Source organism: Acanthochromis polyacanthus, chromosome 1 (assembly GCF_021347895.1).
Source record: "Acanthochromis polyacanthus isolate Apoly-LR-REF ecotype Palm Island chromosome 1, KAUST_Apoly_ChrSc, whole genome shotgun sequence".
NCBI classification, from domain to species: Eukaryota; Metazoa; Chordata; class Actinopteri; family Pomacentridae; genus Acanthochromis; species Acanthochromis polyacanthus.
Genome location: NC_067113.1, coordinates 38,748,210 through 38,769,602, shown reverse-complemented (window position 1 = coordinate 38,769,602; position 21,393 = coordinate 38,748,210). Strand labels below are relative to the sequence as shown.

At 39.2% G+C, this 21,393-nt stretch overlaps 1 protein-coding gene across 1 annotated transcript; it reads left to right on the top strand.

The window, feature by feature from the left end:
* Nucleotides 1–1,399: 1,399 nt before the first annotated feature.
* tnpo3 (transportin 3) lies at nt 1,400–20,610 on the top strand. The gene is made up of 23 exons (XM_022212215.2): nt 1,400–1,638; nt 6,174–6,374; nt 8,532–8,605; nt 8,695–8,851; nt 9,946–10,089; nt 10,170–10,345; nt 10,431–10,569; nt 11,983–12,129; nt 12,236–12,343; nt 12,433–12,524; nt 12,621–12,760; nt 12,919–13,110; nt 14,222–14,313; nt 14,393–14,469; nt 14,549–14,609; nt 14,688–14,828; nt 15,007–15,123; nt 15,693–15,787; nt 16,591–16,747; nt 18,135–18,302; nt 18,381–18,493; nt 19,715–19,798; nt 20,015–20,610. The coding sequence occupies exons 1-22, from the start codon at nt 1,519–1,521 to the stop codon at nt 19,773–19,775; spliced, it is 2,772 nt and encodes a 923-aa protein (XP_022067907.1). The 5' UTR covers nt 1,400–1,518; the 3' UTR covers nt 19,776–19,798; nt 20,015–20,610.
* The last annotated feature ends 783 nt before the right edge of the window (nt 20,611–21,393 follow it).

The following is a 21,393-nucleotide window of genomic DNA, read 5'->3' as shown; positions in this document are numbered from 1 at the left end:
AATTAAATCAATAATCAAACATTTATGATTATAATTACAATGAAAAATATAGATTTCAACAATTTCATGTTAATTTCAAATCATATAAAAAAATTTAAGTTAAACTTTACATAAAATATTTTAGATTCGACAGATTTTTATCGTTAAAAAGTAAATGAACTTTTAAAATAAATGATAATGTGAAATCTCAGTTATTAAATAAATATTTATAATTATCTCAATTTTTTTTAGACATTTACTGATATTTTTGGGGCATTCTGGTGCATTTTTTGTTTTACATTTTAGTATTTTTTCATACATTTCTCTTATTTTTTGTCACATTTTATTAAAAGTTGTTCAGATATTTTCTGAATGTTTTGATTCTTCTTCATTTTGAAAACATTTTTTTATGAAATAAAAAGATTTAATTCTAATAATTTCAGTCTTCAGTATGAGGATAGTTTGTGTTTTGTGACATTTTTAGTTCATTTTCTTACATATTTGGGAGATTTTTAAATATTATTTTCTGCTTTAACGCAATTTAAATAAATGTGAAATTATAATGCAGCATTTCTAAATGGAGTTCTGTTTGTAAAAAAAACAGTTTTATCGCGTTTTTTCTGTAGTTTTATGTCCATAAATAATGTTTTTTTGAATATTTTATTTTCTGAATGGAGTTCTGTGTGCATAAACACATTTATGATAAATACAGTAATATATTATTTATATTCTATTATTACATAAAATAGGAATATTTTATTATCATTGTAGATGATATTTGTCTTCTATTTTTACAATACACAATATTTATATTATATTACTCCTACAGATGGCATTTATATTCTATTATTATTACATTTAGTATTTATAGTCCATTATTATTACACATGATATTTATATTATATTCTTATTCTAGATAATATTTTTCTATTATTATCATATATATTTATATTCTAATATTATTGAATATATTACTTAGATTTTATTATTATTATGTTTAATATTCATTATATATTATTATATATAACATTTATATTATATTATTGTTAGATATAATGTTTATAATGTTATTTTATGTGGTATTTGCACTATTTTATTATTATTATTATTATGCATAATATGTATATTCTATTATTATTATTACCTCCAATATTTATAGCATATTATTAGTATTATTAATATACAAAATATTTACCTTCTGTTATTATTATGATAGAACATTTATATTTTATTATTATATATAACATTTATATTTTCCAATTTCGTTGTACACTGTATAATGACAATAAAGCACCTTCTATTCTAGTCTATTATTGTATAGAATATTATTATTATTACTATTATTTCCTTAATATTTATTTTCTGTTTTAGTATGAGTAGGAACTCTTGTGTCCGGACGGAGCGGAACCTTTGTTCCCGTCCTGTATTTCCTCTGGGACCGGATCGCGGCTGCACCGGGAAGCTTGAGATGGCGGTCGTCAGTCGGACCGTGTAGTTCTGCTTCTGATCTTCTGTTGAGAACTTCTGCCTTACCGAGTCATGGAGGGGGGGAAACCGAGCCTGGCGCTGGTCTACCAGGCGGTCCAGGCCCTCTACCACGACCCGGACCCGGCCGGGAAGGAACGAGCCTCGGTGTGGCTCGGAGAGCTCCAGAGATCGGTAAGAAAATGGGAGAGGCCGTGAGGGGCACCGGGACCGGGCCCGGGGAACTGCGGGGCTGCGGAGCCGGCGGGTTTGGATGCGGGTCTGACGCGGTGCCGCCGGTTCTGCTGTTTTCTCCCCGCGCGGAGCCGGACAGGCGGCGTTAAACTGCGCAGTCTCAGAGGAGTCAAAGTCCCGTTAGCATCACAGCTAAGCTAACAAAATGAATGAAGGCGCTGAGATGAAAACACAGCAGCTAGCTGGGGATTAGCCGGCCGCTAGCCCGCCGTCCGGTTACCGGGACGAAATGATGGTTTGAGTTCAAAACGTGCGTGTTTCTGCGTGGAGTTTTAAAACGTTTCGAGTGTGACGGGATCCAGCGGCCCTGCGTTAGCGTGTTAGCAGCTAGCAGGCTAACGCAGCGGACAGCCGGACTTCAGGGAACGGGTCTAACCGGCTGACCAGGGGGTCGCTGCTGGACCGGATCAGGGCCCGAACCGGAACAGGAGACGGCTTTAGTCCGAACCACAGACCCGGGACCGGTCTGTTTATACACCTGAGACACCTGGGGAGGGATTCAGAGGAAAGTTCAGGTGTGGAAGAGAAAGCAGAAAGTAGAGGGCGTGTCAGGAAGCCAGGAACTGATCAGGAGTCAGATTAAAAACAAGTTGGAAACTGATCAATACTCAGGTTAGAAACAGGTTAGAAACTGATCAGGAGTCAGATTAAAAACAAGATAGAAACTGATGTAGAGTCAGGTTGGAAACCGGTCATAAATCAGATTAAAAACAGGTTACAAAGTGATTATAAACTGATCAGAAATGAGGTTGGAAACTGATCTGTATACAGAATGTGGTAGTGGTAGTTGTAGAGTAAAAACTAATGAGAAGTCAGTTCAAATCTGATCAGTTTCAGTGACTCCAGCAGCTGATAAATGTGTACTAATGATGTAATAATATAATAAAATAAACTTTGTTATTGTAGAAACAGTCCCAGGAATCACTTCCAACATGTTCTATTTAATACATTAATCTACTAGTTATACATTATATTTGGTGTCTATAGTATGTTTTGGTACATTAATACATTAATAGAATTTTTTTGAATCATTTGATACTTTTTCTTACTCATTTGTGAATTTTTAAAAATATTTTTCTCCATTTTTATTAATATTTTGCAGGTGTTCTTCGGCCATTTTTTAAGTATTTGTGGGACATGGAAAAAAATGTAAAATATACATACTGACCCAAAATATGAACCTGAATGTTCCCCAAAATATTTATTAATAACTAAGAAATTATCTTTTTATTTTCGTCTAATTTCCTCAATATTTCTTAGATGTTACGAGTATTTTTTTTGAAACATTTAATGTAATATTCACAGATATTTTATTTATATTTTTCCAGTCATTTATTTATTTATTGCACATTTTGTTGATACTATTACTTTTTTTTTTTTTTTTTTTTTTTTTTTACATTTTCTTTGCTTATTTTTTTCTTTTAAATTTCTGCATTTTCTGAATAAATTTGGGACATTTTTCAGTCTTTTGCTGTAAATTTTTAAAAACAAACCAGTGAATTTTGCAATAAATAAATGAATAAAAATAGAAATAAAATGTCCCCAAATAGTCAAATAAATGTTCCAAAAATGTTCATAAAATGCAGGGAAAAAAATTAAAGTTTCCCAAATAAGCAAAGAAAATGTGACAAATTTTTTTTTAAAGTGCAATAAATAAATAAATTCCTGGAAAAATGTAAGTTAAATGTGAGCTGCTTAACATCTTTGAGCATTTTATTGATAATTTCTCACATTTTATTAAAAGTTTTGGCAGATTTTATAAAATATCTGCAGGAGTTTATGTTTTTCTGGAATATTTTAGAAATATTTTGGGGCTTTTGAAGCTTTTATTGTCACTTTTAACTCTGCAAATTTGGATTAAATCACAATAACAAGAATGTGAGCATCTGTAGGAATAAAGGAATGTATGAAAATAATAACCATGACTCTGAATGCGAGTCTGTTCTGCGACGTTCTCCACGTGGAACTAGAACGGTTAATTATTAGCCGCTGCTTGTTGACTTTACTACAGTACTTTTACTGTAAAGTGTTTTCTGGGAGCATTAATGAATAAAAATGATCTTTTTAAGACGGCAATGGAGTAAAATTATAAAAAATTCAGGATTTATTGCGGTACATGCATCAATATTTCAGATAAAGTCAGGTTAAGGAGATAAAGCAGTAGTTTAATATCACAGTTTTACATTTTACTTTCATTTTAACTTTATTAACCTTAAAATTTACCTTAACTGAAGAAAATTTGTCATTTTGTGTGATTTTTTTCCTCTTAATTTTGCACATTTTTTCACACATTTTCACTAAAATATCAACAAAGTTGCAGCAGATCTTTGAAATATGCTGGATTTTTCTGTAAAGTTGTTAAAGTTTTAGTTTAATATCACAGTTTTGTATTTTGCTTTGATAATAAAGGTGAACAAACTTTATTAACCTGAAACATAACATGAACTGAGTACAGAAAGTGTCATTTTATGGGATTTTTCCTCCTTACTTGATCTGATTTTTGTCCAAATTTACACAAAAATATCAATAAAAGTACAAAAGACGTGAAATATCCCAGATTTTTATGTAAAAAATCCTCAGAAGATCAGAATTTTAGAATTAATTAACTTGTAAAATAAGATTTATGGGATTTGTCCCTTTTTATTTTACTGATTTTTGTCTAAATTCCCACAAAAATATCAATTAAAATACAAAAAAATAGAAGTTAAAATGTATTATTTCTTCACGTTAAGTTACTAAAACATTAGTTTAATATCAAAGTTTTGTATTTTGTGACTTTTAAAGGTTTATAAACTTTATTAATGTTACAAATCTGTCAGATATAGAAGATTTTTATGTAAAATTTTACATAAAAGTTCATATTTCACTGGATTTGATCTTAAACTAACACCAGATTCTTGAAATCTGACACTAAATTACAGTTTTTATTTCATTTCTAATCATGAATATTTGTTTAATAATTTAATTTCACAATCTGTCATTCATTTTATACGTAGATAATCAGTTTTTACTGTTAAGTCTGGAAAAATGACCAGATTTTAGTGTAAAATTAACAATAGTTGGTTTAGATTATAAATGAAACAACCAGTTTTCTGATTATTCTTGTATTTGTGGTGATAAATATTAGTTTAATAACTGGTTTGATATTTCAGTTTCATTTTAAAGGTGAACCTCATCAGTCTGACATACTTCAAATGAAAAAATGTGTTTTGATGTTCAGATTAAAACTCAACTAATAGCAACATTTTCCTGCTTTAGTTCGCATAATTATTCACGTTATTACTTTATTTATTAATTATTTCATTGTTATTAGTCATGTAAATATGATTCATGAACATTTTAAACCAAAAAACTACAGTTTTTTTAAAACGCTGCGCAGCAATTATTGGAAAGTGCTTCATTTTGAATGAAATGCTTATTTTAGGTTATTTTAGTTTATTTCAGTTTTCAATGCTGAGCTACTGGAAATTTACTGTTGTTCTACATTTTTTGTATTTTCAGATTTATTTAGGTTAAATTAGAATTTTATGTATTAACTAATAATGGTATTTTTCACAAATGTAGTAAAATGGAACAAAAATATCAAAAAATGTTTTTAAAATGTCGAAAAAAACCCGTTAAAATCGCCAAAATAAGAAGTAAAATGAGCCAAAACATTTAATAAAGCACAAGAAAACACTGCATTTTGCTGCTGTGTACTTTTGCTGCAGGTTTTTGTACTCTTGCTGCAGGTTTTTGTACTCTTGCTGCAGGTTTTTGTACTCTTGCTGCAGGTTTTTGTACTCTTGCTGCAGGTTTTTGTACTTTTGCTGCAGGTTTTTGTACTCTTGCTGCAGGTTTTTGTACTCTTGCTGCAGGTTTTTGTACTCTTGCTGCAGGTTTTTGTACTCTTGCTGCAGGTTTTTGTACTCTTGCTGCAGGTTTTTGTACTCTTGCTGCAGGTTTTTGTACTCTTGCTGCAGGTTTTTGTACTCTTGCTGCAGGTTTTTGTACTTTTGCTGCAGGTTTTTGTACTCTTGCTGCAGGTTTTTGTACTTTTGCTGCAGGTTTTTGTACTCTTGCTGCAGGTTTTTGTACTTTTGCTGCAGGTTTTTGTACTCTTGCTGCAGGTTTTTGTACTTTTGCTGCAGGTTTTTGTACTTTTGCTGCAGGTTTTTGTACTCTTGCTGCAGGTTTTTGTACTCTTGCTGCAGGTTTTTGTACTCTTGCTGCAGGTTTTTGTACTCTTGCTGCAGGTTTTTGTACTCTTGCTGCAGGTTTTTGTACTTTTGCTGCAGGTTTTTGTACTCTTGCTGCAGGTTTTTGTACTCTTGCTGCAGGTTTTTGTACTCTTACTTTAGTAAAACGTCGTATTTCTTGCTGGTTAAAGTGCAGCTTGAGTCACAGTCAGTCAGCTGGGTTTCTTGCCTCCTGATTGGCCGGTGGCTCCTCCAGGTGAGCCTCCAGGTGCGCTAACGTCTCCTCCTCCTCCTCAGATGTACGCCTGGGAGATCTCCGACCAGCTGCTGCAGCTCAAGCAGGACGTGGAGTCGTGCTACTTCGCTGCTCAGACCATGAAGATGAAGATCCAGACGTCCTTCTACGAGCTTCCTGCAGAGACCCACAATGCACTGCGGGACTCTCTGCTGACCCACATCCAGAACCTCAAAGACCTGTCGCCCATCATCGTCACGCAGGTCAGAGCTCTGGTCTGGTTTTAGTCACTTTTTAGTCACGTTTATTTACCTTTTATTCACATTTTATTTCTGTTTTAGTCACATTTTAACGTTTTCAGCATTTTCTCATAGAAGTTTTTTTTCTTTATACTTTTGGGCCATTTGTTATTTCGTTCTATTTTGTTTACAATTTTTGGTTAATTTTATTATATTATTATTTTTCCCAACATTTTATACATAATTTCTGCCATTTTTTAAAAATATTTATTCAAAAAAATAATCTTTGGAACATTTAATTCATACTTTATGGACATTTTATGATTTTTTTTCCACTTTTTTTCAATGTGTTTTTGCACATTTTTAGGTATGCTTTTTATAGATTTTTTTCTTGTCTTTCATTAAATGTTTTGTGTATTTTTTCTTTCCTATGTAGGATTTTTTTATACTTTTAATAAATATTTTTTGGGGCATTTTTTTTTAATTTATGTGACTTTTCTTTTTGAGTCTTCCTTAGACATTCATAAATAAAGATGTAACTCCTATTTTGAAAACATTTGTTTGACATTTTCAGATTTTTAAAAAATCTTTTCCAACATATTTTTTCACACATTTTAGGCATTTAGCTTTTTATTTATTTTTTCACATTTTATTAAATGTTTTTGGGCATTTGTTTATTGTTTGTGATAGATTTTATTTTTATTTTTTCATATGTTTTATGAATGATTTAATTAATATTTTCAGCATATTTTCCTCAAATTTTAGTGTCAGTTTATATCATTTATTATTGTTTTTTTTCCTGACACGTAATTAAAAGTTTTGGGTCATTTTTTAAATATTTTGTGAATATTTTATAGATGTATTTAATAGGAACATTTGTGGACATTCTTAGAATTTGTATTCACATTATCAGACTTTTCTTTTTTTACAGTTTAGTGCACTTTATTTTTCCCCTCATTTTTTATTACATCTTTTGGTTTTATGTGCTCATTCATATTTGAAAAGTGGTATGTCTTACTTACATTTTAGAAACTAAAATGAATAAATAAAATTCGTATTTCTGAGGCGTTTTTAATTTTGTGTTTCTTTGTAGTGATTTGTGCCTTTTCGTGGTCGTTTTGTGTTTCTTTGTGTTCATTTTGTGTGTTTCTGGTCGGTTTATTTCTCTCTCTGTGTCACTTTTTCACCATATTCTCGTCTCTTTCCGTCTCTCTGGGTGAATTTTGCGTCCCTTTGTCATCGTTTCTGTCCCTTTGTGTTCCATTTGTGTGTCTTTGTGGTCGCGGTGTGTTCCGTCATGTGATGAGTTTGTGTTGTCGTCACACTGGAAACTGAAGCCCCTTCAGACGTTTAGATGAAGATGGAACAGTTTCTAATCTAATAGAGTCCAGTAGAAGCCTGTTTTCTCCTGTTTGTGTCGCATAAACGCCAGCAGAAAGCAGCTGATGTGTTTCCTAAGCGTTGTTGCATCAGCTGGTGGTTTGTGAAGGAACTCAGTTTCACAAGGAGGAGGAAGTTTGTGTCTTTATTTAGTTGTTTTATGTCTTTTTGTTGTCATTTTGTGTCTCTTTGTGATTGTTTTGTTTGTTTTTGAGTTAATTTTATGTCTCTGTTTAGTCATTTTGTGTCTCTTTGTGGTCGTTTTGTGTCTCTTTACAGTCATTTTATGTCTTGGGGTTAATTTTAAGGGTTTTGGGGTTAATTTTGTGTGTTTTTGCATTAATTTTATGTCTCTGTTTAGTCATTTTGTGCCTCTATGTGGTCATTTTACGTCTTTTTAGGTTAATTTTGTGTGTTTTTGGGTTAATTTTATGTCTCTGTTTAGTCATTTTGTGTCTCTTTGTGGTTGTTTTGTGTCTCTTTACGGTCATTTTATGTCTTGGGGTTAATTTTAAGGGTTTTGGGGTTAATTTTGTGTGTTTTTGCGTTAATTTTATGTCTCTGTTTAGTCATTTTGTGCCTCTATGTGGTCATTTTACGTCTTTTTAGGTTAATTTTGTGTGTTTTTGGGTTAATTTAGTGTCTAGTTGTCGTATAAATGCCAGCAGAAAGCGGCTGATGTGTTTCCTAAGCGTTGTTGCATGAGCTGGTGGTTTGTGGAGGAAATCGGTTTCACCAGGAGGAGGAGGAAGTTGTTGAGTGTTTGATCAGATGAGTGACTGAACGTTTGCCTCTCCTCAGCTGGCTCTGGCCATCGCTGACCTGGCCCTGCAGATGGCCTCCTGGAAAGGATGCGTTCACACGCTCATAGAAAAGTAAGAATCCACACCGTCATTCTGCCGCCACACGTGTTCCAGCCGCCCCCCCACTCACCTGTTCTCCCTGTGGCTCCGCCCCCTCTCAGGTACAACAACGACATCAGCTCCATGCCCTTCCTCATAGAGATCCTCACCGTGCTGCCGGAGGAAGTCCACAGCCGGTCTCTGCGGATCGGGGCCAACCGCAGGACGGAGATCATCGAGGATCTGGCGTATTACTCCAGCACGGTGGTCACGCTGCTGGTCAGAGCAATTAGCATCATCCACTCTGTCTTTATGCTACATACAGTTTGTTCATAACGACTCAAAATCAGCCAAAATGTGCTCAGATTTACAGAAATTTGTACAAATTGACTTGACAACTCTGCCGTTGGCTGTAAGTGTGAATACAACAGTCTTTGTGCGCTGAATTTAGTCTAAAATGATGCAAAACTTGAATTAAACTAATCAAAATAACCTGTAATTCATCCAAAATTAATTAAAATGTGTTCAAACGGACTTATAATTTGTCCAGAACTACTCAGAATGGATCTAAAATCAGTCAAAATGTGCTCAGATTGACTCAAATTTGTACAAAAATCACTCAAAATTTGTGGAAATTGACTTGAAAACTCTGTAAGAGTGATTTTGTAAGTTATTATCCCCCGCCTCCACGAAGTGGAAAAGGGGGATATAGGTTTGGCCTCCGTGCGTCCATCTGACATGAAGGGGACAGCTTTTCTTGGAAACTATTACAGCTAGGATTACGAAATTTAGTGTGTAGCTTCACACCATGGACACCTTGATCAAGTTCAAAAATGAGACCTGTGCGATAATATTTAACAGAGTTATGGCCCTTGATCTCTATTTTGGATATAGACTCATAGACATCACATGTGGCGGGGGGGATATTGATGACCATGTCGTGTTGTTTTGATTAAATTTGTTTTGGACAAATTGTACATCAATTTGAACATATTGTCATTAATTCTGCATGGGTTTTGAGTACATTTAGACAAATTCTAAGTGATTTTGGACACGTTTTGTATCATTTTGGACAAAATTCAGTCCATGAAGACTGCTGGGTTCACTCTTACAGCCAACAGCAGAGTTTTCAAGTCAATTTCCACAAATTTTGAGTGATTTTTGTACAAATTTTGGTCAGTCTGAGCACATTTTGACTGATTTTAGTTTTTGTTTTGAGTCAGATTTCATTACTTTTCACTCATTCATCAACAAGCCTGATGTAGTTTGTAGACATGAATGAAAACCAGCTCTGACATGTTGGAGTTCTGTTAAGTTTAATGTGTTTTATTTGTTTCTGCCTGCATGATGTTGATCTCCTTCTGTGCTTCCAGACGACGTGTGTGGAGAAGACGGGGAACGATGAGAAGATGCTCATCAAGGTGTTTCGCTGTTTGGGCAGCTGGTTCAACCTGGGAGTCCTGGACAGTAACTTCATGGCCAGCAACCAGCTGCTCATGGTCCTCTTCCAAGTCCTGGTGAGGCTCACGCTTGGTTCTAAACGCTTTAATACGACTCATAGCGGCTGTGAATGATGTTCCTGATGTTGGTTCCACAGCAGAGAGATGAAACCTCCACCAACCTGCACGAGGCGGCGTCGGACTGCGTCTGCTCGGCGCTCTACGCCATCGAGAACGTGGACACCAACGTGGCGTTGGCTCTGCAGCTGTTCCAGGGCGTCCTGACGCTGGAGACGGCGTATCACATGGCCGTGGCCCGGGAAGACCTCGACAAGTGAGGACGCCGCTTACGTTTCTGAGGCGTATTTGCTGCTCGCCAAGCGTTTTCGGTCGCATTCACGTCTGGTTTCCATCCTCAGAGTGCTGAACTACTGCCGGATCTTCACCGAGCTCTGCGAGACGTTCTTGGAGACGACGGTGAGGACTCCAGGTCAGGGGATGGGAGACCTGAGGACACTGGAGCTGCTGCTGATCTGTGCAGGACACCCGCAGTACGAGGTACAGAAATAACCACAACACCCCCAGAACTGAAATAACCACAACACCCCAGAACTGAAATAACCACAACACCCCCAGAACTGAAATAACCACAACACCCCCAGAACTGAAATAACCACAACACCCCCAGAACTGAAATAACCACAACACCCCCAGAACTGAAATAACCTCAACACCCCCAGAACTGAAATAGCCTCAACACCCCAGAACTGAAATAGCCTCAACACCCCCAGAACTGAAATAGCCTCAACACCCCCAGAACTGAAATAGCCTCAACACCCCCAGAACTGAAATAGCCACAACACCCCCAGAACTGAAATAGCCTCAACACCCCCAGAACTGAAATAACCTCAACACCCCCAGAACTGAAGTAAACACGCCCCTTTCAGGTCAGCCCTTAGCAGCTACCCGACACCTTAGAGTAGTTCTAAGTTCTGTACAACAAGCTCAGACCTTAAAGCATAATGTAAAACTCATCTTAGTCCAGGTTCCACATTCACAGTAGAACCACAGCATAATAACCATAAATAACCACAACTCCTCATTGTTCCTTTGTTTTAGTGCAAAATGTTCACATTTAGGAACTGTCTTTTCACTAAACATCATGAACAACCTCAAATTTATTAAGAAAAATAAGTTCAGTTTATCATTTCCACATCACAACTTCCAGATCATAGAGTGTCTACAAAGGAACACAACATTTAGTCACCTGGAACTGAACCAGAGAGGATTTACTGGAGGATCACAACCACAAAAGTCAGACAAAATATGGCAAAAATGAGACACAAAATAACAAAAGGAGACAAACGGCACAAGTGAGACAAAAGGAAATGCAAGAGACCAAAAATTAGTCAAAAAAGTTACAAAACAATGGACGAACGACAAAAATGAGACAAGAAATGCCAAAAGTAAGAAACACGACAAAAACTTCAGACAAATGACAAAAAAGACAAAATGTACGCAAAAGAGACAAAATATTACAAAAATGAGAAACAAAATGACAAAAAAATGAGACAACTGACACAAAACAAGAAAAGAGACAAAAAAGTTACCAAGCGACAAATAAATGGACAAACGACCAAGACAATGGACGAGTGACAAGTCAGACAAAAAGACAAAAAAAACTACAAAAAGAAGATAAAATATTACAAAAATGAGACACACTGACAAAATGAGATAAAATGATAAAAATGAGACAAAAAGCAACAAAAAATTGAGAGAAACGAAACAAAAACGAGGCAACAATTTGACAAATGACACAATCGAGACCAAAAATGACAAAAGCAAGAAACAAAGCAACAAAAAATAGACAAACGACACAAGTGAGACAAAAAGATCTACGATCGGTTTCTGTTTGGGATTATAATCGCTTCATAAAGACGTAGAGAAGCTCTAAAACCTTCTCGTTTCCAGGTTGTGGAGATTTCCTTCAACTTCTGGTACCGTCTGGGAGAACATCTGTATAAAATCAACAACGCAGCGCTTCACAACATCTTCAGACCGTACATCCAGAGACTCCTGCACTGTTTGGCCCGACACTGTCAGCTGGATCCAGACCACGTAAGAACCCAGATCAGGTCTACATAGAACCACCATCACCTGATAACTAGGTGATTGGGTTCCAGCTCAGTTTAAAACGTCTTCCTAAAGTTGTTCTCACCTACAGGAGGGAATCCCGGAGGACACCGACGACTTCGGGGAGTTCCGGATGAGAGTCTCGGACCTCGTTAAAGATGTCATCTTTCTGGTTGGATCCATGGAGTGTTTCTCTCAGGTACGAACTCTTCACTTCCTGTTTGTGTAGCTCGATTGTTCCTTCTGCCTTTAGGTTTGGTTCATTAAAGTTCTTCTGCTTGTTCTCAGCTGTATTCTACGTTAAAAGAAGGAAACCCTCCCTGGGAAGTGACGGAGGCCGTTCTCTTCATCATGGCCGCCATCGCTAAAAGTGTCGATCCGTGAGTATCTGAGAACGTAAACAAACCGGACACGAAGAAAAGAAAACACTCGAGATATGACACCCTGATGTGTTGGTTTCTGTTCCGTTCTTTCAGAGAGAACAACCCGACGTTATCGGAGGTGTTGCAGCAGGTGGTGTTACTACCAGAAACCGTCCACATGGCGGTTCGATACACGAGCATCGAGCTGGTTGGAGAGATGAGCGAAGTCGTGGACAGAAACCCACGATTCCTCGGTATGGAGATGAAAGATTCAACCGTCTGATGGCATTAAACTGTGCCAAAACTTTGACTTTTATCCTTTAAGTAAAGTAGAATAAATGTAGCGTTGGAGGGTAAATGTACTATTCAAAGGTAAATGTAGCATCTGACTCGGTGTATTTCCTGTTCTCAGACCCGGTTCTGAACTACCTGATGAAGGGCCTCAGAGAGAAACCTCTGGCGTCTGCAGCAGCGAAGGCAATCCACAACATCTGCTCGGTGTGCCGGGATCACATGGCTCAGCACTTCCAGGGTCTGCTGGACATCGCTCGCTCACTAGACTCCTTCGCCTTGTCAACAGAGGCCGCCGTAGGACTGCTAAAAGGTACCTGTAGGACACCTGTAGTGATGTTGGTCCACTGTTTGGTTCCTTTGGGTGTACACCTGGACACTTGCTCCCGTGGTCTACCGGCTGGTTATCAAGTGAATTGTTAGTTTAGTGGTTGGTTTTTGGGTAAGTTCTTGATCTAGTGGGTGTTTATCAGGTGAGTTTTTGGTCTAGTGGCTATTCCTTGGTTGAGTTGTTGGTCTGTTGGTTGGTTTGTGGATGCTTTGTTGTTCCAGTGGTTGGTTTGTGGGTAAGTCCTTGGTCTAGTAGTTGTTTTTTTGGTTGGATTGTTGATCTGTTGACTGTTTTATGAATTAGTTGTTGGTCTAGTGGTTCTTTCTCTAATTAATTCTTAGTGTAATGGTTTGTTTTTTTTTAGTAAGTTATTGATCTAATATTAGTTGTTTAAGTTAGTCGTAGGTCTGGTAGTGTTTGTTTGGATAGATTGTTGGTCTGTTGACTATTTATTGGATGAGTTGTTGGTCTAATGCTTTTTTCGCAGATTAGTTCTTGGTGTAATGATTTCTTTTTTGAGTGAGTTCTTGGTCTAATATTTGTTGTTCAGGTGAGTTGTAGTTGTTGTTTGGCTGGATTGTTGGTCTATTGGCTGTGAAGCATTTAGGTGAGTGGTTGGTTTTTTCGGGTTTACACCTGTGCACTCGGCCCGGTGGTCTATTAGCTGTTTTTCAGATGAGTTGTTGGTCCAGTGGTTGGATTTTGATTGAGTTGTTAGTGTAGCGGTAGTTGGTCTTAGCAAGTTCTTGGTCTTAGTGGTTGTTTTTTGGTCTGATTGTTGTTTTTTGGCTAAGTTCTTGGTCTTAGTGATTGTTTTTTGGTCTGATTGTTGTTTTTTGGCTAAGTTCTTGGTCTTAGTGGTTGTTTTTTGGTCTGATTGTTGTTTTTTGGCTAAGTTCTTGGTCTTAGTGGTTGTTTTTCAGTTAGTTCTGTGACTGTTCCTGTATAAGTTGTTGCTTCAGTGGCTCTTTTTCAGGGGGATTTTTTGTCTCATGGTTGTTGTTGTGGTCAGCTGCTGGTCTTGAAGTTGTTTTGAAGCTGTACATTAACCTGTAAACAGAACCATGACCATCGGTTCTCGTCACCTCCACAGGTACAGCTCTGGTCCTGGCTCGGCTTCCTCTGGAGAAGATTGCGGAGTGTCTCAGTGATCTGTGTGCTGTCCAGGTCATGGCTCTGAAGAAGGTCGGTGAGCGGTTCTGTTTCCGGTCACACTGTTTTAGTGGAAGATTTAAATTGGCTAAACCTGATGTTTCTGTTTCAGCTTCTGGCTGAAGAATCTACAAACGGTAAATCAGCTGATCCCACCGTGTGGCTGGACAGACTGGCGGTTATCTTCAGGTGAGCGTACCTGCTCATTTACCTGCAGTCAAACTTTATTCAAATCAGAACACGTTAACACAGGGTTGTTGTTCCACAGACACACAAACCCCATCGTGGAGAACGGACAGACTCACCCCTGTCAGAAGGTCATCCAGGAGGTAAACACCTGAACTCACCTGCTGCTCACCTGGATCAGTAATGACAGGTGATGTAACTTCCTGCTGTGCTTCCTGCAGATCTGGCCGGTGCTGTCAGAGACTCTCAACACTCACCAGGCCGACAACAGGATCGTGGAGCGATGCTGCCGCTGTCTCAGGTTCGCTGTGCGATGTGTCGGGAAAGGCTCCGCCTCCTTACTGCAGCCGCTGGTCACTCAGGTGAGACGCACCTGAGCCGTTTATCCTCAGTGATTAAATGGTTTACATGTTATTACTGGGTCATGAACAGAGTATTGTCCTGTCATGTAATGCTGAGCTCAGCCTCTGGGGAGAGCTGTGAGTCTTAAGGTCTGTTGCCATGGAAACGCTGATCAGGTGTTTTATTTGTCGTCACCAGATGGTGAGTGTGTACCAGGTGTATCCACACTCCTGCTTCCTGTACCTGGGCAGCATCCTGGTGGACGAGTACGGCATGGAGGAGGGCTGCAGGCAGGGACTGCTGGACATGTTACAGGTAAACTCACCTGTTAGAGATTCATTTTAATAAAAACACCAACTGCTCCTGCCGTCACAACAGAAATTTGTTTTCATTGAACGTATTTTTTAGATAAACAGCAGCGACTTTTTATCTATTTATGTATTTATTATTCATATATATGTGTGTGTATATATATCTATATATATGAATAATGAGAAATATAAGCTAATTTTGTGACTTTTTAGTATTTTGTCTATTTCTGACCATATTAAAGTGAGAAAAGCGAGCTCAAATGTGAACTTTTGTTGTATTTTACGCACTAATTAAATCTCAAACACAGTATATTTAAACAATAAGAGCAGAGAACCTGTAAGAGTATCTCAAGTAAAGAAAAATCTCCTGATTTAGCCTGATTTCTGCAGTTGTACAGCTCTTTATTTGGCTAGTATCATTGTGTTGAGGTCATTTGGATTAGGACTTATTTTATGTACAAAGTATTTCTCTTTGAGAGATTAAAGGCAGTAGAGAATTTCAGGTTTTTTCTCACTCAGTCTTCTGCTGAGATGTAAACAGACTGATGATGATGAGCTGCTCTTCTTCCTCAGGCTCTGTGTATGCCAACCTTCCAGCTGCTGGAGCAGCCCAACGGTTTGAGGAATCATCCCGACACCGTGGACGACCTGTTCAGACTCGCCACCAGGTGAGTCACCCGGTAACGTTCGTCTGGCCGAGCGTGGCGAAGTAGAACAAGTTAGGCGAAGTTCTGCAGGTTTGTGTCAGAAATGCAGATCAGACACGACATTGGAACCACTGACGGGTCAGATTTTGTCATTAATTACCTGGTTACCACAAAGAGAAACTAAACGACCAAAAAGACACACAAAACGACCACAATGAGACATAAAGCAACCAAAAATGGACACAAAATGATCATAAGATGACACAAAATGACCAAATAGAGACGCATGACCACAATGAGGCACAAAATGACCAAAAAATACACAACACGACCAAAATGAGACACGAATTAACGACACAAGACGACCACAAAAAGATGCAAAATGATCACAGAAAGAGGCATTTTGACCAAAATGACCACAGTGAGGCGCAAAACAACCAAAAACAGACTCAAAATTACCACAATGAGACATAAAATGACCAAAAAGAGACAAAAAATGAACACGAGACACAAAATGATCAAAAAAAGACACAAAATGACCACAAAGACACACAAAATGACCACAGAGAAACAATGGCCAAAAAGAGCCCTGAAATGACCACAAGAGGGCACAAGAAGACATAAAAAACAACTACAAAGACACAAAAGATGACATACATGTGAAATGACCACAAAGTGACACAAATCATCCAGAAAATGACTCAAAATGATAACAAAGAGACACAAAACGACTACAGAAGGACCGTAAACAGATGTGAAACCTCCACTAACAGACACTGGGTGTATCCCGGCTCCACTAAGTCGTCCTTCCTGTCTGGTTCCAGGTTCGTCCAGAGGAGTCCCGTCACTTTACTCAGCAGCAGCATCATCGTTCACATCATCCAATGTGCCATCGCAGCCACGTCACTGGACCACCGAGACGCCAACTGCAGTGTCATGAAGTTTGTTCGAGACCTCATCCACACTGGAGTGGCCAACGACGTGAGTCTACCGAAAAGAGATCAGTAGAGATTGAAAGATTCCCCCAGAACGTCCTCAGAACGTCTGGTTCTTCATCTCCAGTAACTTTATCAATGATCAGAGTTCTACCTTCATACTGGGAATATTTACAGAGTTCCAGGTCCTTGAAGTCCATGGAGGAGAACGTTCTAGAGCAGACCTACAGACAACTGTTCAGTTTTAGGTAGATCTACTCTAGAACTTTCTCCAGTTGTCAGTAGATCTACTCTAGAACTTTCTCCAGCTGTCGGTAGGTCTGCTCGAGAACTTTCTCCAGTTGTCGGTAGGTCTATTCTAGAACTTTCTCCAGCTGTCGGTAGGTCTACTCTAGAACTTTCTCCAGCTGTCAGTAGGTCTACTCTAGAACTTTCTCCAGCTGTCGGTAGGTCTACTCTAGAACTTTCTCCAGCTGTCGGTAGGTCTGCTCTAGAACTTTCTCCAGCTGTCGGTAGGTCTGCTCTAGAACTTTCTCCAGCTGTCGGTAGGTCTGCTCTAGAACTTTCTCCAGCTGTCGGTAGGTCTACTCTAGAACTTTCTCCAGTTGTCGGTAGGTCTACTCTAGAACTTTCTTCGGGGGACGTTCTCCTTTCCTGCTTCCAGTCTTTAAGTTTAGTTTCACTTAGAACATTCTAGAACCTTAGTCCATAGAGGAGGGTCCAGATTTATCACTTTTTAATGGAGTTTTTCCATCATTTCTGATCCTCAGAATTTCAGTCCAGCACATAGAACTGTGACATTTAGGAGGAGAAACACATCTGAGTTCTGGTAAGAACTGAAAAATTACCACACAAAGATGCAAAATCACCCCTAAAAGAGCCGAAACTAGCCTGAAAGAGTCGAATATGCCAGGAAAAATACACAAAATTGTTACAAAACAGGTGAAATTGTGACAAAACTGAGATTCAGCATAAAAAAAACTTGCAAAATTATCCCAGAAACAGCCAAAATTACCCTGAAACGTTCAAATATTCCAGCAAAGATCACCACAGGAACGGCCAGATTTACCACAAAATGGACCAAAATTAGCCCAAAACAGCTGCAATTGAGACAAAAATTCAAATTTGACCCAAAAAACATGCAAAATAACCAAAAAACCTAAGGATTGGAAGCCATAAAGGAGAATATAAGGAGGACATTCTCCTCTATGGACTTCAAGGTTCTGGAAGTCTCCAGTTCTGAATGTTCTAAGTGAGACTTAACTCAAAGACAGAAAGTAAGAAAGGAGAACGTCCTCTGTAGAAAGATCTGGAGTAGACCTACCGACAACCATAAAGATAACTTCTGATCATTAATAAAGTCCATGTAGATGAAGAACCAGATGATTGTGTGGAACCCACTGGATCAGAACCTAACAGAACTCTGTCTGCAGCACGAGGAGGACTTCGAGGTGAGGAAGCGTCTGATTGGTCAGGCCATGGAGCAGCACGGCCAGCAGCTGATCACTCAGCTGATGCACTCCTGCTGCTTCTGCTTGCCGCCGTACACGCTGCCGGACGTCGCCGAGGTTCTCTGGGAGGTCATGGTGTTCGACCGGCCGGTAGGTGGACGCGCCGACGCCCGCTCAGGTGTGTCGGTTCCGGTGCGGGTTCTAAAGGCGGTTCTCCTCTGTTCTCAGACGTTCTGCCGCTGGTTAGAAAGCGCCCTGAAAGGTTTACCGAAGGAGACGTCAGGAGGAGCCGTGACGGTCACCCACAAACAGCTGACAGACTTCCACAAGCAAGTCACCAGGTGAGGAAACACTTAGCGGCAGCGTTAGCATCAGGCGGCAGCGTTAGCATCAGACGGCAACGTTGGCATCAGACGGCAGCGTTGGCATCAGACGGCAGCGTTGGCATCAGACGGCAGCGTTGGCATCAGACGGCAGCGTTGGCATCAGACGGCAGCGTTGGCATCAGACGGCAGCGTTGGCATCAGACGGCAGCGTTGGCATCAGACGGCAGCGTTGGCATCAGACGGCAGCGTTGGCATCAGACGGCAGCGTTGGCATCAGACGGCAACTTTAGCAAAAATCAGCAACATTAGCAGCAGAGAGCAACATTAGCATCAGACGGCAATGTTGGCAAAAATCAGCAACATTGGTGTCATCAGTCACAAAAGAGCAGCAACATCAGTTACAAGATTAACAGAAAACAACCAACAATATTAGCAACAGGAAGCAACAAGAACAGCAGGTTGTTCTGCACAGACTCCTGTCAACAGCTGCTCTCATCACAGACGACTGTCTGCAATAGTTGCTTCAAATGTTAGATTTAGTTGCCACATCATGATTTAGATTCAGTAAACTGAACATAAACAGAATCTGAAGCTTCATCAACCGTTGGTCAACATGTTGCCCTTCAGATAAAAACGTCAACCTGTAAAACCAGCAGCAGTTTGACGACGTTAAAACTGAGTTTTTCTGCTTCGTACGTCAGAAATAAAACCTTCCTGCTCTGAATCCCATCGGATTTATTCAACTGCAGGTTTTAGAGTTTAACCCTCAGATTATGGACCAATGAGCAGCGAGTCTGGCAGGTTTCTGCTTCGTCAGGGTGTTTAGAAACGGAAGCTTCAGCTGTGACTCATCAGGGACGCGGCAAACAGCATGGAGCCTTCTGATTGGTCGCCTCAGTATTCCACGATCCACTAGGATTTTGTTGAGACTCGTCTGAAGATGGAACGCAGAAGAACAGGAGTCCAGAAACAAGTTCAGACAACACCTGAAGCTGGGAGGAAACTCACCTGAAGGAAACTCACCTGAAGGAAGCTCACCTGAGCTCCAGCAGGATGACTTCAGACTCAATCTGAGAGCAGGATTCACCTGGAAAATAATCCAAAATAAGAGAAACAAACTGGTCTGCTGTGTTTGCAAACGGCGCCACCTTTAGGACAGGTCAGAGCTGTTACCATAGCAACCAGAATAACTCACCTGTTTCACTGTCCGTGTTTCTTCTTCTTGTCTTGTTCCAGTGCGGAGGAGTGTAAACAGGTGTGCTGGGCCATCAGAGAGTTCACCAGACTGTTTCGATAGCTGCAAGCTTCACACAACACCAGGTAACTGATTACACAGGTAACTGATTACACTGGTAACTGATTACACTGGTAACTAGATACACAGGTAACTAGATACACAAGTAATCCGTCATACATGTAACACTTCACACATGTAACAAGTCTACAGGTCTTACAAAGTAACTTCAAAGGTAACTGTTCACACAGGTAGCTAGTCCCAGGTAACTGTGGTCACACCTGTCTTCTGTCGTCCTGCAGGTTAAATCTTTTGTTGACCAACATTCAGAGGTGACGGCAGACGAGGATCCAAAGGGATGAAGATGAAGATTGAGGGACTTTGAATGTGAATCAGGACGAATCGCTCTGAGGGACTGATTGGACGGACTGAGTCCAACCCCCCACCTCACCTGACCTTACCTCACCTCACCTGCAGCAGGTGTTTGGTGGGCGGGGTCGGGCCCAGCGGGCGGGCGGGGTCGGGACAGGGAGGAGTTCACCTGGCGAGGATCAGTCCTGCTGCTTCTACGGAAACGACAAATCAGAGGACGCACCTGGTCAACAGTTTTTAAGAAGAGATTTATTTTCGGGACTTTTGGTCGTGATGTTTTATGTCCGTGCCATAAAAGGAGCCAGATGATTTCCCATGATGCTCTTGGCGGAGCGGCTGCCTGAAGAGGCGAGATGCTGGAGGATTTGACGTCACCTTTGACCTTTTTAACTTTGGTTGAATTTTAGTTGTTTTTCCACAAAGTGAGACAGAGTGAACTCTGGGTAATGAGGCGGAGAGACTGACACCATGACATCATCTGTGATGTAGCCTTGTTGTAAACAATAAAAAAACCTGAGACAAGGAACGACTGCCCCGCTGTTTCCAGCTTCTAGTTCACCGAACCGGAGTGGAGGCGGTGCTGATTAACTGATGGAAAATAGATTAAACTGTAAGGAAAAAGAAGGTCGTACATCCTTCAGAATCACTCAGTAGTTGTCCATAATGAACCTAAATTCATCAAGTTTACTCAGTGACTGTCCAAAATGGGCCATAAGTCATCAAAATAAACAATAGTTGTCCCAATCTAACCATAATTCATCAAGTTTGCTCAATTATTATCTAAATTGAGCCACAATTCATCAAAAATAACAATAGTTGTCTGAAATATTCCAAAATTTGGGCAGATTGATCAAGAACTATCTAAAATTGGCCATGATTCATGGAAGTTGCTCACGAAGTGTTCAAAATTTACCTAAATTGATTAAATTTGCTCAATAGCTGCCAAAAATAAACCGTCATTCATTGAAATTGCTCAGTAATTGTCCAAAATGATCCCCAAGTCATCGAGTTTACTCAATGGTTGCCCAAAATGAACCTAGATTCATCAGAATTACTCAATAATTGACAAAAAATAAACAGTAATTCATCAAGTTTACTCAATGATTCCCCAAAATAAAACCATAATTCATAAAAAAACAAAAAAACAATAGTTGTCCAAAATTGACCATGGTTCATCAAAATTAACAAATGGAGATCAGCTGTAGTTCCTGGTTATTCCACCAGGTGGAGCATCTAACTGTTTATTCCTGTAGAGACCAGAGGAGGTGTCACTCAGACTACAGTTCATGTTAAAGCAGAGAGCATTGTG